Raw genomic sequence first — 13,978 nt, 5'->3', positions numbered from 1 at the left:
TACCTTTGCAGTAACACTACCAGCAAAAAAAGGGTTTTGAACAGGCAGCCCTTCAAAAATAATGACAAAATAATTGTTTGATATGAATTATTTTATCAAATTATTATTCAATGCCCCTTATGTATTAGTTCAACACGAGTTGTCATGGCTACATCTTTTCACTAATATATTACAAATGGTTACCTAACAATGCTTATCATAAAGCGTTTTTCTTCTGGAGTCAAAAAGTTGTCGAAAGTGTTGAAGAGTCCTTGAGACACTTCGTCGCTTTTCCGTCTTTCAAAGCCGTCAAGGAAATTTCCCACAATGCAAGAGACTAAAAAGCAGCAAGAACTGTTCATTCAAGGTTAGAAAAAGAAAACAATCAGAAAGTTGATCCTCACACTCGTCTTGTTGACTTTGGAGATGAGGTGCCTTTAAGTTGCTTGTATTTTTAGTTATTTCTATTGACTAAAAACATCAAGTGTTGAGCTTTTCAAAGAGGAGGGAAAAAAAAGAAAAAAAAGACTCGAGACCCGAATGACAAAGCCAAATTGTGCTGATAAAATATGATGGAGAAAAAGTCAAATACAACATTGATTGGCAACTGTTGAGGAAGTTTTGTTTGAAAATGAGACTACTGGATTCCGAGTTTGCAGACTGACCAAATATGACATCGTTAGATAAATGTCAGAATTACCTCATTCACTCGCCGCCATTTTCACTGAAGTGACCACATTCACATTTTACTTCATTTTGAATCATTTTGCAAGGCCCACAAAATATTGTTTTATTGCTATAAAAACATGGAACCGACCAAAAGAAAGATTAGAGTCTCTTCTTTCATCAGGAAAAAAAAAAGTGTCCGTTTTGCAGCAATTAGCATTTAGAATATAGTTCAGTTTTATTACTATTCTCAAATCTGCTTAGCATTGTAGGGAAACATCTTGTTTTCATCATGGCCCTGGCTGATCTATTATACTCTGCTGCCACCTGTCGGCCGTTTCTGTAATTACTACCTTTTTTTTTTCTTTTTTTTTTCACCCATTCTCTGCAGTTGGGAGGCTGCACCAAATACGTCTTCTGTATGCTCTAGCATATTAAAACATTAAAATGAGAATAAAAAAAAACAACATATAAATACATGTTTGGGACACCGAATATATTTAAAATAGAACGTATTTATACGTTTTTGGGAGCAAATGAGTTCAATGTAATTCCATAAAATAATTATATAATACAGCATTGAATTCAGTAAAAAAAAAAAAATGCATTTAAAAAAATAAATGTAATCATATAAAAATATACTATATTAATAAAATAAAAATTACCTTGACTAAATACCAACAATAAACAAATCAAATGAAATAAAAAAGGAACAAAAGGATTCAAAATATAATCAAATAAATAATAAATTAAATAAATACTAAAAAAAATGAATTTAAATGAATAAAAGTCATTAAATAAAAAACTAAAAAATATATAGTACACATTAAAAAAACCCATTAGATAATAAAAATCAATCAAACATCTGAAAATTCCCTTAAATATAATAAAAACATTCCAAAGTTTTGATTAAATAGATAACTACTAACTGTTTAACGTTATGCGTTTATTTAATTTTGGGAACATAGTTATTTCACATTTAAATAATTGAATTGTTGTTGTTTTTTTTTTTAATCAATTCAATTGCCTTGTATTATGTTTAATTTTGTAATGGGACGGGCCTTAAAATTGAAGCGGAGCAGAACTTCCACCCTGGGGGATTTTCTGTCTCCGCATAATTACAGCCAAAGCCCCTCAAGAGCGCTTGAGACCGTCGTGATAGTAAAGATCGTCATCTTGTATACTTGAACTCTACTTCCTGTTTCAACGGCTCCCATTGGCTGGAATCAATTTGTGGCGAATAATTAGCATCAAATCTCTCATTCCAGGTATGTCACCCTTCAAAATCCTTTTTTTTTTTTTTTTTTTTTAATCGCCTTACTCCCCGCGTGAAAGCGACCTCTCGTCACATTCCCAGCGTGGGAGGATTCAATTAGCGTCCAATCGAGGCAAGTGATGGCAGGAATGCTCCGATCCTCCTCTCCAATAGACACCGAACTTCAAATATTTGACTAAACGAATGCCCCCCGAGCCATCATCCAATTAGGCATCAATGACCACCTCACCTCAAACCAGACGCCGACTGAGTCAGAAGAAAAAAAAAAAAAAAAAAGTTTGTCGCTCTAACTTTACACAAGTATTTCTACAAACTAGACAAAAGTGAAATTTCTGCAGAAATTTCCGTGGGAATGCTGAATGCTAAGAAAATATTTCCCAAGCGAGATTTGAACCAACGCGCTTGCATGTCTCCGTAACGCCAGCAAGTATTTAACATGTGAAATAAAATAAAAACGAAAATGCTTTTTAAAAAAAATGAGAACTAACTGAAACTACATTTTATGTTTACAAAACTAACTAAAAATAACTATAATTATAGCAAAAATGTTCTTTCTTTTAGTCTCTGGTAATTAATTTAATGCATGAGCCTTTGGGGATGATTTTTAAATGTGATATTAAGTCGATTTATTTCGATATGAACCAGAATAAGGACGTTTGAAAGTGCGTCACACAGAAATGACGTCATCGAGCAGTAGCCAATAGAAAAGCACCAAAAGATGATGTCACTCCCATGTTTTTTTGTTAATATTGTGCACGAGTAATGCATTTTTTTTAAAAACTAAAACTAAACTAAAACTAGCGTTTACCCCTTAAAATTCGGATGGTCTCTGGCGGGCAAACATTCTTAAAAAAATATGTAAACTATGCCGATACTCTAAATGTTTCAAGAACAGCTTCAAACTTAATTTGAATGCAACTTTTTTTTAAGCATTTTCGGCAAAATTGCTCGTATGATAAGGGATTAAATAACTAAAACTAATAAAAACTAACAGAACCACCCTGAAAACTAATTACAAGGAACACACTTTAAAAAACAAAACAACGAAATATAAAAAGTATCAAAATGAAAAATTCCAAAAGTATAATAGTCCTGGTCCCTTCAAAAGCTTTTTTTTTTTTTTTTTTTTGGAATGGTTGTGTTTCTCCCGCACGATAGCAACTTACCCGCCACATTCCTAGCCGAGAAGATTTCAATTATCGTCCAATCAAGTCATGTGACGGGAGAACCGCCAGCAGCTGTTCACCTCCGAGGACGAACGCCGCACCGCTTGGCCTCATTTTCACGTTTTTTTTTTTGCCTTTGATGTTTTCAGGCAGCCCTGAAGGGCCATTTTTTTCTCTTTTTTTTATTTTATTTATTTTTTTTTTTTTTTAACTCGTCTCCCAGCAGCCAATCAGGGCACAGTTTTGACTTAATTAGTGCACCGAAAATGTAACCTCAAGCGACACTGAACGAATTGGGCTTTTTTTTTTTTTTTACTTTTAGACACAAGAAAGATATTGTTCTCACTTCATCTGTCTTCTTCTTCTGTCTACAAATTGCTTCAATTGAAAGTCATTTTGGCAAGAAAACGCTGACATTTTTCACCGCGCCCTTCAAAGCATCAAAGGAAGTTTTGAAAGGCGTTTATCACCACAAAGTCCCACAAAGATTTGGTTAGCATTTCCAAGGAGGCTGCGTAGGTGCGACGCCACTCGCTGGATGAGCTCCATTAATAATGCATTTCTGCAAATAATCGCCTTACTTCAAATAAAAAGCCTCGTCCCGGCTCAGCAAGTGAGTAAACAAATGCACCAGGGTGTTCATTTGAGGAAGTATGGCACTTAAGACTTTTTTTTTCAACTCAGGAATTAATAAATGCCTCATTTCAATTATATACGGTAGTTGACGCGACTAATGTCCCTATTTGACCCATTAAATCATTGTTGTTGTTGTTTTTTTCCCCTTCTCCAGAAAAATAAATGCCTCACCACTAGTGTGTATTTTGTCAACAAAAACTAAACAGCAATAATTTCGTCAACACACATTTTTCACCGGACTAAAACTAGACTAGACTAAAACCTTCATTAATAAATAATAACTGGGACTAAATTGGTATGCATTTGAAAATGTACTTCACATCATTAAAAAAAAAAAAAAAAAAAAAAAAAACTGGACTAAAATCTATGGACATTTTAGTTCAGGAACAAAAACGAGACGAAAATGATGCGAAAGTGATTTTTGTAAAATCTTATCTTGGCTAATCTGTCACTGTGACACACCCCTTTTAAAATTTACAGCTAGCGATTGCAACATGCACAAAACACATGGATTCATGGTGAGCGGTAAAAAAAAAAAAGGAAAAAAAAAGGTAAATTAAAGTTATAATGTTACATTAATCCAATTTCTGTAAAGTTCCAACAATAATCTTAATCTCACCGCTAATTTACTAGCTCAAAACATGGAGTTATTTTAGCCATTGTAATTGTGTATGAAGTTGGTGTTTTTTTTCATCAAAAAGATGAGAAAATTGTATGTGAAATATTTTAGATCTGAAATGTTCAACATAATCTACTGACAAAAAAAAAAAAAAAACAGCAACAAAATGACTGTCGTGACTAAAACTAGACTACATTTTTTTTTTTGTTTACAACTAGGCGAATAAAATTACGTGACTAAACTGCTCAATTTCTAGTCGACTAAAAATGGAGGACAAAATCGGAATGAGGTTGACCGTGATAAGAACTAAGAAGCGGGATTGAAACTGGACTCAAACTGATGCTAAATTTAAAAATGGAAAATAAAATGAACACGACTCACCACAAATAAACATAGTCAGCAAAGCTACACTTTTGCACAAGCATCTAATAAAGGCCTCCTTACCAACAAAATGCCTTACATCCAATAAACTGGTACTTAACAAAAACAACAAAATCTATTGAATGGCTTGTTTAATTGAAACTTTTACAGCATTCGAGACAAAATAAATGCCTACGTTCATATTGACACCACCTCAGTAAAACCGCGTAACAGGCCGTGCCTCTCTGCAGTTGAGTAAACAAACGACCCAGGACACCATTGAAGGACTCTTTAATGACTTTTTTTTTTTTTTTTTTTACAATCAAGAGAAAATGAGACACCTCACCTCAAATCCAGAAAATCTTTTTGTGCTCGTGTACGGAGTAGAAGCTCATGTGCTGCAGTATGTTGTGGAGTCATTAATGGATGTCAAGTGTTTTAAAGGCTGTGGGCTGTTTCCAGTTGCCATGGTTACGCTTCAGGAATGGCAGGTGGATGAAGAAAAAAAAAGAAAAAATCTTTTGTAACGTTTGTTATTTGTTCAGATGCTTTGTCGCACCACCTGCTTTGCTACTTGATGCAAATGAGCAATGATGCACACTAAGTGGGCAAACAAAACAAGTCATTATTATCAGCATTTATAGAAATATTCAAAGTAGATATCTCATAATTCTCATAACAGTCATGAAGTCAAATGAGGACTTTTATTCTTTGAATCAGATTTAAGATGACTCGATAACCTTAACCCAAAACATGAATATTTCAAGACCTAACCCTGATCAGAAACTTCTATTTTGAAACCCTAATTAATTTAAAAAAAAAAAAAACCCTACCTGTTTAATTTCAAACCTTCTTCCCCTCCTCTTGGCTTGAAAGCCGAGTTTACAAGATCAACCCAATTGTTTGAAAGCCAAATCCTTCTTTTGTAACCAAAACACGATCATAACCCGACTTTCACACCATAACACTGGCCCCAGACCCTAATTTGAAAACCCTAACCACAGTCTCAAGCCCTGTAGAAATCATAATCCTAATTTAAAAACGTGTTGCTTGAAACTCTCGTTTTAAACTCTGACTTGAACTCTGAATTTCAAAGCCTGTTTGGAAACCAAACCCGAGTTTTGAGTCCTGATTTCACCAACCTTACCATGCAAACTCTGAATTTGAAACCCTAACCCTGATTGGAAACCCAACTTTAAAACCTTAATTCACGCAATATTGACACAGTTTTTTTTTGTTTGTTTGTTTTTTTGTCCCCCCTAAATCCAGGAAGTTCGCTTCACCCTGGATCGCTGCTCGGGGGCGGCCATCATGGAAATGGAAGGTCTGGGAAGTTGGCTAACTACCGAGGACCACTCATCCTGCGAAGTCACCGGCACCACGCCCAACACCGACCGGTACGCTTTCAATTATTATGATTTTTTTTGTTAATAATAATAATAATAATAAGAATAAGTAGAAGAAGAAGCAGAAAAAGGGAAAGAAGAAGGATGAGAAGAAGAAGAAGGAGAACAAGAAGAAGAAAAGTTATTGTTGATTTATAGTGAAAATATTGGATTGTTGCCATGTTTGTATGTCTTACAGCAGATTAAAAAAAAGAAGGAGAAGAAAAAGAAGAAGAATGAATAGCACTATGTATAAAAATCATGCAAAAAAAAAGTAATGGAAAGATTGAAATTGACTTTGTAAACTGTATTTACTGTATATGCTGTAGTAGTTGTATGACAAAGGGGTGTGGCCTAGTGACTGATATCAGTCGCTGGAGGCTGGTTGGCCAGTTAGGTTGCGTGTGAGCGACTGAGCGTGAGTTGTGGCCTACAGCAGCTCTTTGTGACTCTTCTCATTTTGTATTTGTGTTTGACCCGTTCGTTAAAGGACAAACATGGCACTCCTTGCCCACATGCCAGGGCATTATAATACCTTAATTGTTCCATTTTTATTTTTAACTTCACAAATTTGGGCTTGCAACACACACACACAAAAAAAAAAAAAAAGATCAGCCAAGCAAGCACACAAAACGTGAGGTCAATGTCTACAATATATGCTAAGCAGCGTTAATATGGACTTTGCAGGTACCTGAACACAAGTCAGGTGTTGCAGCTGGGCGGAGTCAACGAGGATATTCCGTACATTTATCCTCAGCTTCAGCACAAACACTTCACGGGATGCATACGCAACCTGGCCGTCGACAGCAAGGTGAAACGCACAAAAACGACACAAACATGATCACAATCAACTCGGAGCGATCAAACTACCAACTCACAGTAACATTTAAAGCAAGTGAAAATTGTCCCAAAAAGTGAGTCAAAATGTCAGGACATGCACAGGAGGGAGAGAGTGTCTTTTTTTTTTTTTTTTTTTTTTTGTATCCTCCATCCACGTCTCCTCTGAGTGCACAGGGAAGGCGAAGTGGATTTTTGCAGTCTGACTGCTCAGACTTCCAAGCGACTGTCAAGGTTTGCTTTTTTTTTTTTCTTTTTTTTTTTCTTTTTTACCTTTCGCTGCTCCAGCAGAACAATTCAAGCTTGACTAAAGTGAACACGGTGGCCTTTGTGAGCCTCCAGAGCCTGAAATGTGAGCCCCAGATCCTGTTTTCTGCTTAGCTTAGCATGGTGCTAACCTGTGACTGGCATGCTTTTACCTCACTGGCCTTTGAATGCTGCTCGGCTTATCTGACGGGAAAAAAAAGGATGTATAAAAGTATGAATTCAGTCTTTTTTTTTTTTTTTTTTTTTTTTTTTTTTCTTTAAAGACATCTGAAGGGTCCGAGGCCTACCAGCATGAATAGCGCACTTTCTGCTCGCCTCCTTTTGGGAGCGCCAGACATTTTTGGAGTTATTCAATTTTGAAAATGTAACAAAAAAATGTGTTCACAGTCAAAGGATTAAATAAAACAAAAAAACAAAAAAAAGTAAATAACTGTCTTTAAACAAATGAATAAAGGTTCATGAAAATGTAAAAGAAATTCAGATTAAAAAAAAAATAGAAACGGTTGAGTAAAAATGGTCTAAAGTAAATTAAAGTAAATTTTGTGGAAAATGTGTAAAAAAATGTCAAAGATTAAACAGAAATGATAGATAAATAACGAGCGAAACATTTTAAATAATTAGTAAAAACTTCCAAAATTGAGTGTAAATTGTCCCAAAATTGTGAAAAAAAATCAAATAAAATCTGAAATTTTTGAATGAGTGAAATGGGGAACTATACAGTAGGTGTTAATTGGTTGACCAAATTGTGACGAAGGATCAGCAAAACAGTGAGAATAAAGTTAAAATTGTTAAAATGAGTGAAAGTAACACTTTATTTGGGTTCATAAAGTTTTTTTTTTTTGTTTTTGTTGCCCGGTTTTGTTGCCAGGTCACTCTTGGAAAAGAGAGTTTTATTTATTTCATCTAAATTAGTTTCTTACTTGGTTAAATGAATGAAAAAGGTTGTTTTCCCCCGAACAACAAACAAGACGCCCAAAATATCGTGGAGCGACCACGCCACAGTCGAAACCTGGAACGACAATTAAGACTGGACTCTTTTGATTTCAAGTGTTCAACTGGCATTCATCAATTTTGAAGTTGGATCTGTTGGAGCATTTTAAGGAACTATGATAAATAAATGAACAAATATCGGAATGCATGAAACTGTGATGCAAATTGGAATCAACTTTATTTGGCCTGAAGTCCCCCAAGACTTAATTTATAACAAAGCAAATCATCTGTCGACAATGAACTATGTGTTGTTTGAATCACATTCCGACACAAAAGGCAGAAAAAAATAAATATATAAAGTGATGCACACTTTTATCTGTAAGTATACAGTAGACCTCTCTGTGAACCCAAATAAAGCCATGAAATTCAGTCCAAAAAAAAAAGTGAAGATGATTTATTCTGATTTGACTTCAAGGAAAAGAAAACAAAACCTTGGAGTTCATCAGTTCAACAGTTTTGACGAGTCTCAAATTCCCTTGACTTCAGCTGGTGAACTAACTTGTTGCTTAGCAAACTAGCAACCGGGATAGTTGGGACTTTGTCCAAAACGAGGCTTTTAGGGATTTGGACCTATAGGTTGAGAATGAATTATTGCGACTGAGAGCAGGACTGGGTCAAGACCCTGTGGGCGGTTGAGACAAATTCAAGATGACGTCTCAGTCAAGACCAAGACTGAGGCAAGACCAGGACTTTGAGTGGTTGAGACAAAGTCAAGACCTTGAAAGCTTGAGACATCAAGACCAAACTTGAGTCAGTTACATGACTTTGAGAGGTTGATGAGTTGAGGCATAGTCAAGACCAAGTCAATGAGGGACGCTATGAGGGTCAAGCTGAGACAAAGACTTTGAGTGTTGAGACCAAGTCAGGATGAAGACTTTGAGGCGTTGGACAAGACCCAGACTTTCAGGAGTCGAGACCAAGACTTTTTTTTTTTTTGTGTTCAAGCTGATTCTTGACGATGACTGAGACTGAGTCAAGAGCATGACTCTTGGACATTTTGAGGACTTGAGATTGAGTCGAGACAAACTAAACCAAAATGTGACCATTGTGGGCCGACTAAATGATTGGCCTGTTTTAATTAATTTTTCCCACATTTTGTATGAACTCAACTGTTTAGTTTGGATGTTCAAATGTCTTTTTTTTTCTTTTCTTTTTTATTATCCCTTCAGTTGACTGCCGTACTGTGGACTTTTTAAGCACTGATCCGTGAAATCCAGCAGCAGCCAAGAAAGGAAATGTTGAGTCATAAATCAAAAAGTGAGCAGCAGAGAACATAAAGCATAGAAAGTGGATGTTAATGTAAGAGTTAGTGTAAACAAGATCAATGCGTCAGTCGTCTGTGTTTTAATAAGCTGCGTCTGTTTTCTCACTGGTGCCCACTTATTTATTTTTTTAAATACATGTCACGACACCTGATTTGCATGTCGACTTAATGAGGCTGCAGACTTACTCTGACTCACTTGCTGCTATCTATTGCCATGCAAAAACAAGATGGTTGAAGGGCTAAACTTCTCTAAAGCAGGTGGTTGCCATCTAAGACCAAAGGACAATACTTTTTTAGGAGTTGAGACCCAGTCGAGACCAACAATGACTCAAGACCATGATTACAAGGTTGAGAATCCACTGGCTAAAACAGATGGTTGCCTTAGAGACAAAAATCATTTTTTTGTAGGGCTTGAAATGGATTGCAGACTGACTGAGTCAAAATGTTAATCGGGTTAAGTGTTTCAGACTGAGTCAGACCAAAACTGAGCAAGACCATGAGGTTGAAGGTTGACCGTGTCAAGGTGAGATGAATCAAGACAAAGATTTATCTTGTGAAGACAAAACAAGACCATAACGGAGGGGCCAAGGCACAGTCAAGACCACGACTTAGAGGTGTTTCGTTCATTACTTGAATGAGTTTACACCGAGTCAAGTCGAGACTGAATCAAGGCCAAGATTCAGAGGGGTTTAGTCAAGACCATGACTTACACAGTCGTGAATGAGTCAAGGTCAAGCAAAAACCAAAACTTAAGAGTTCTTGGAAGAGACTCAAGACCAACACTTTAAGAGGTTGAGGTCAGCATTTTGAGGAATTGACAATGTGGTGAAGACCAAGACTTTGTGGGGTTAAGTTTGAGTCAAACCCGACTTTGAGAGGTTGAGACCGGGTCGAGACTAAGACAGAGTCAAGAACTTCTCTTTCACAGGCTGAAGGGTTGAGCTGAGTCAAGACCAAGCCTATTTGGGGCCGAGACCAAACTGACTCCGTGACTTTGAGAGATTAATAAGAGACCGATTCAAGATTTTGAGGCAGATGAAAAATGAGATTCAAACACCAGAGCTATGACTGTGAAGAAGTCGCCATGTGCTCCAATATAGTCATGTGGAAAATGATTAGAGTGAAGTTCTTCGTAATCTCTCTCTTCCCAACTGGAGTCACTTGGGAGCCTGGAAGCGTTGAAGTGAAGTTCGACGTCTGGGCTCGAATTGTTGAACTTGGGAGTTCTTCAAGGAGTGTGTCGCATTAAAGGCTCCTCTTCGGACCTCTCATCATTCCGTCTGAGTTTCCGGCAGCTTCTCCAATCACTGAACTCCTGCAAAGCGAGATGAGAGCTGTCTCACTTCCTCATCCGCCGCCTTGCTTTTCATAGCCCCACTCTCTTTCTTGTCTCTGAGCCTGCCTGTCATCTGCGTCCTGCAGCTGTACGATCTGAGCTCCCCGGCCGACTCGCAGTCCAGCTCACCGGGCTGCCAGGCCACCGACGGCAGCTGTGTCAACATGGGATACCCGTCCTGCGGACGCCGCGGACACTGCCATGGCGAGTGGGGCTCCTTCAGCTGCCAGTGTGTGCCCGGATACAGCGGGCAGCAGTGTGAAGAGGGTAAGGACAGTGTCACATAAATGACCTTTACACAAATCAATTGTATGTTTTTGTACAGGAGGATAGCCAACACTTAAACCAGCTCAGTGGCCTAGTGGTAGAATGTCCACCCTGAGACTGGGAGGTCGTGGGTTCAATCCCCCGGCCGGGTCATACCAAAGTCTATAAAAATGGGACCCAATTGCCTCCCTGCTTGACACGCAGCATTAAGGGTTGGAATTGGGGGGTTAGATCACCAAATGATTTCCGAGCGCAGCCCCCTGCTGCTCACCGCTCCCCATGGGTCAAATGCGGAGAACAAACTTCACTCTTCACTCTTCGGTGGATGTGACAATCAGTGGTAGTTTTAATCCTTAAGTTTAAACTTCATCATTCATAATGAAACATTTGAGGTCAAATTAGTCACCTTGTTCTCTTCAAGCTTTGACGGACTGTCGTTTTATGTCAAGGCGGGAACAGGATTGATTGAGCGCTAATCAACGATCACCGACTGGGCGCACAAAGTTATGGATGTAATACATCACGCAGGAGTGAAACAAAGGCTGGCAGAGGAGCTGACAACAACAACTGGCAGCCAGACAAACGCTCGCTAAATCACACGCGCGAGGCATCACATCCAAAACAAATGGAACAACAGGACACGTCCACGGCGTGACAGCTCCAAAGGGAAGAAACAAATGTGTGAAAATCAAACAAATTGACAAAGAAACGAGACATGAAAAAGCTTTTCCGTGGAATTCTACACTCAAACCCTGTTGTTAATTTGTACCATAAAAAAAAAAAAAAAGCTGTGTAGTGTTAATTGCCTTGTCTATCCGGGATGCTCACTCGAGTGCCGACCTCTGCAAAGGCCAAATGCTTAAACATGGGCAATAGTCAAAGAATCCTTCCCTACAATACAAAAAACGTCATGTACCAGGCAGCAGCCCAGTAGGCTACTCAAGACTGTAAAAAAGTAAGCTAAGCTTGTTAGCCTTGAGTGACCAGATTTTGACATCTGGCGGTTAACCGCTAATGCTAAATGCTGTCTTGGTTCACAGGTCAACAGCGCTAAAAATTGTACTCACCACTGTCCAACCTTACGACCAATTGACACTGACTGCGGAACGGACGCGGTGCGTTTTCCGTACGACGCCGCAAGAATAGAACGCATTCAAGTCTACGTGTCAATTCACACCAGCTGCGTCTGCGGCGCGGAACGGATGCGGCGATGCGGCTGGTTTCTGCAAGCGTTCTATATTTAAAATATATATACTGAAATTACACGAGCCGGACAGGAAGTCATGCGTCTCGCATCAAGGTAAATCCGGTATATTTCAAAATAAAACCTACTAATTGTTATTCAACGTTTTTGGCGGTCAAAGAGTTAAACATGACAAAATGACACTATTTAAACACAAAACGTACTTACCCGTGGTAGAAGTCCCAGAAATAATGTCCAAAAAGCATATCGATTTGACAACAGGCAAATTTGCTTACAAATAGGACAGTCAGTGTGAATTGGCCGTTAGAGAGCTCAGCTTGCGATGTCGGACCGGCGACTGGCCACCACAGTGGACAGTAGAGCTACATTTCCCATGATTTTTACATGTGAAAGCAGGAAGTAGTTCTACATCTATTCAACTCCTAGTACTTATAGTGCAAGTACAACTTTATCCCAAATATGTATATCAGGTTAGTTCTAGGTGTTGTTTTTATTTCTATTTGTGCCATGTGGCGGTTATCCTGAACAAGTGAGATGAGAGGTGAGATTGTAAAAGTTTGAAGAAGTCATTTTTTGACTTGCAGCTAGATTTCAGGCAAAAATAGATATATATATAAAACACATAACCTCTTTCCACTCGCTTTTGCCCTTGGCGGAGGTTAAGAAAGCAAAAAGTCATTTTTAGATGAAGCAGCAGCAAGACAAAAACAAACCACCAAGTGTGCGAATTTTTTTTTTTTTTTTTTTGCCTCCCAGCAAGACGCTTTGGCCTCTTAAGCGTGCCGGAATGAAAGGGGAAGTGGAAGTTGCACACGATTTGGAGATGAGAGACGGGTGTTGTGTGAACTCACCCCGGGGGGAAACAAAATCATCAGCAACATCCACAACATCTCCATCCTAGCTGTGTGTTGTTGGGTTTTTTTCTTCCCGGCATGTAACGCGCAGTTTGTTTGTGCAGAGGTTCCCGAGTACTCCTTCGACGGCCACAGCCACGTGCGCTACCAGCTGGCCTCGCCGTTGCCGGCCCGCAGGACGTCGGTGCAGGTCCTTGTTCGAACCCGCAAGCACAGCAGCACCCTGCTCAGTCTGAGCTCCAGAGAGCAGAGCGAATACCTCAGACTGGAGGTAAGACTTTGGAACCACTCCTTAACGGGCTTGTCTTTAAAAGGGAACATGGGCTTTAGATTTTTTTTTTCTTTTTTTATCATGTTAAAATGTGGTTTAGTTTGTAACAGTACACAAGACATTCATTCCATTCTAGGAAATATAGGATACGGTTCAGAAGAAGAAACTGATTTAAATTCATTTGAATTGTCGTCATACCTCTGTCAGTACCGTAGAATTATTTGAGTTCACAGTTTTTCTGATGGCTTTTCAAATTTATCCTAACAGTACTTGAGATTTTAACCTGGAGCTAAAATATGTTATGGTGACGAATTATGAAAGTCAGAAAAAAAAAGTTTTAAAAGAAGAAATCCAGGTATTGCAACGGATTCATAATCTGCTGCTCACCAAATACGCAGATTCCGTTCATGCTGTCAGCCGTTTTCGTTTGGATCACATTATGTTTTTGTGTTTGACAGCACTCATGAACCAAAAATTGTATTTCTTTCCATTTGAATGAAATTCTGACATCCAGAAAACAGTTTATAAGAAGAAACCGATGCGATACGGTAGATTTTTCTATTTATTTATTTTTTCCACATTGAACACGATACATGCTTTC

The 13,978-nt window shown here is 38.3% G+C and overlaps 1 protein-coding gene across 4 annotated transcripts in view; it reads left to right on the top strand.

Annotated features, from left to right (window-relative positions):
• Positions 1–13,978, top strand: part of LOC144018125 (neural-cadherin) — a 235,909-nt gene that overhangs the window by 198,280 nt on the left and 23,651 nt on the right. For all 4 annotated transcript variants that reach the window (XM_077520292.1, XM_077520290.1, XM_077520293.1 and 1 more), the window contains exons 30-33: positions 5,972–6,099; positions 6,775–6,898; positions 10,868–11,048; positions 13,211–13,377. In XM_077520292.1, the coding sequence (XP_077376418.1) occupies positions 5,972–6,099; positions 6,775–6,898; positions 10,868–11,048; positions 13,211–13,377 (600 nt within the window). The remainder of the gene's footprint in view (positions 1–5,971; positions 6,100–6,774; positions 6,899–10,867; positions 11,049–13,210; positions 13,378–13,978) is intronic.

The sequence above is a fragment of the Festucalex cinctus genome, chromosome 4, assembly GCF_051991245.1.
Source record: "Festucalex cinctus isolate MCC-2025b chromosome 4, RoL_Fcin_1.0, whole genome shotgun sequence".
Taxonomy (NCBI): domain Eukaryota; kingdom Metazoa; phylum Chordata; class Actinopteri; order Syngnathiformes; family Syngnathidae; genus Festucalex; species Festucalex cinctus.
The sequence above is the reverse complement of the archived record's forward strand: the minus strand, read 5'-3'. Positions and strand labels throughout refer to the sequence as shown.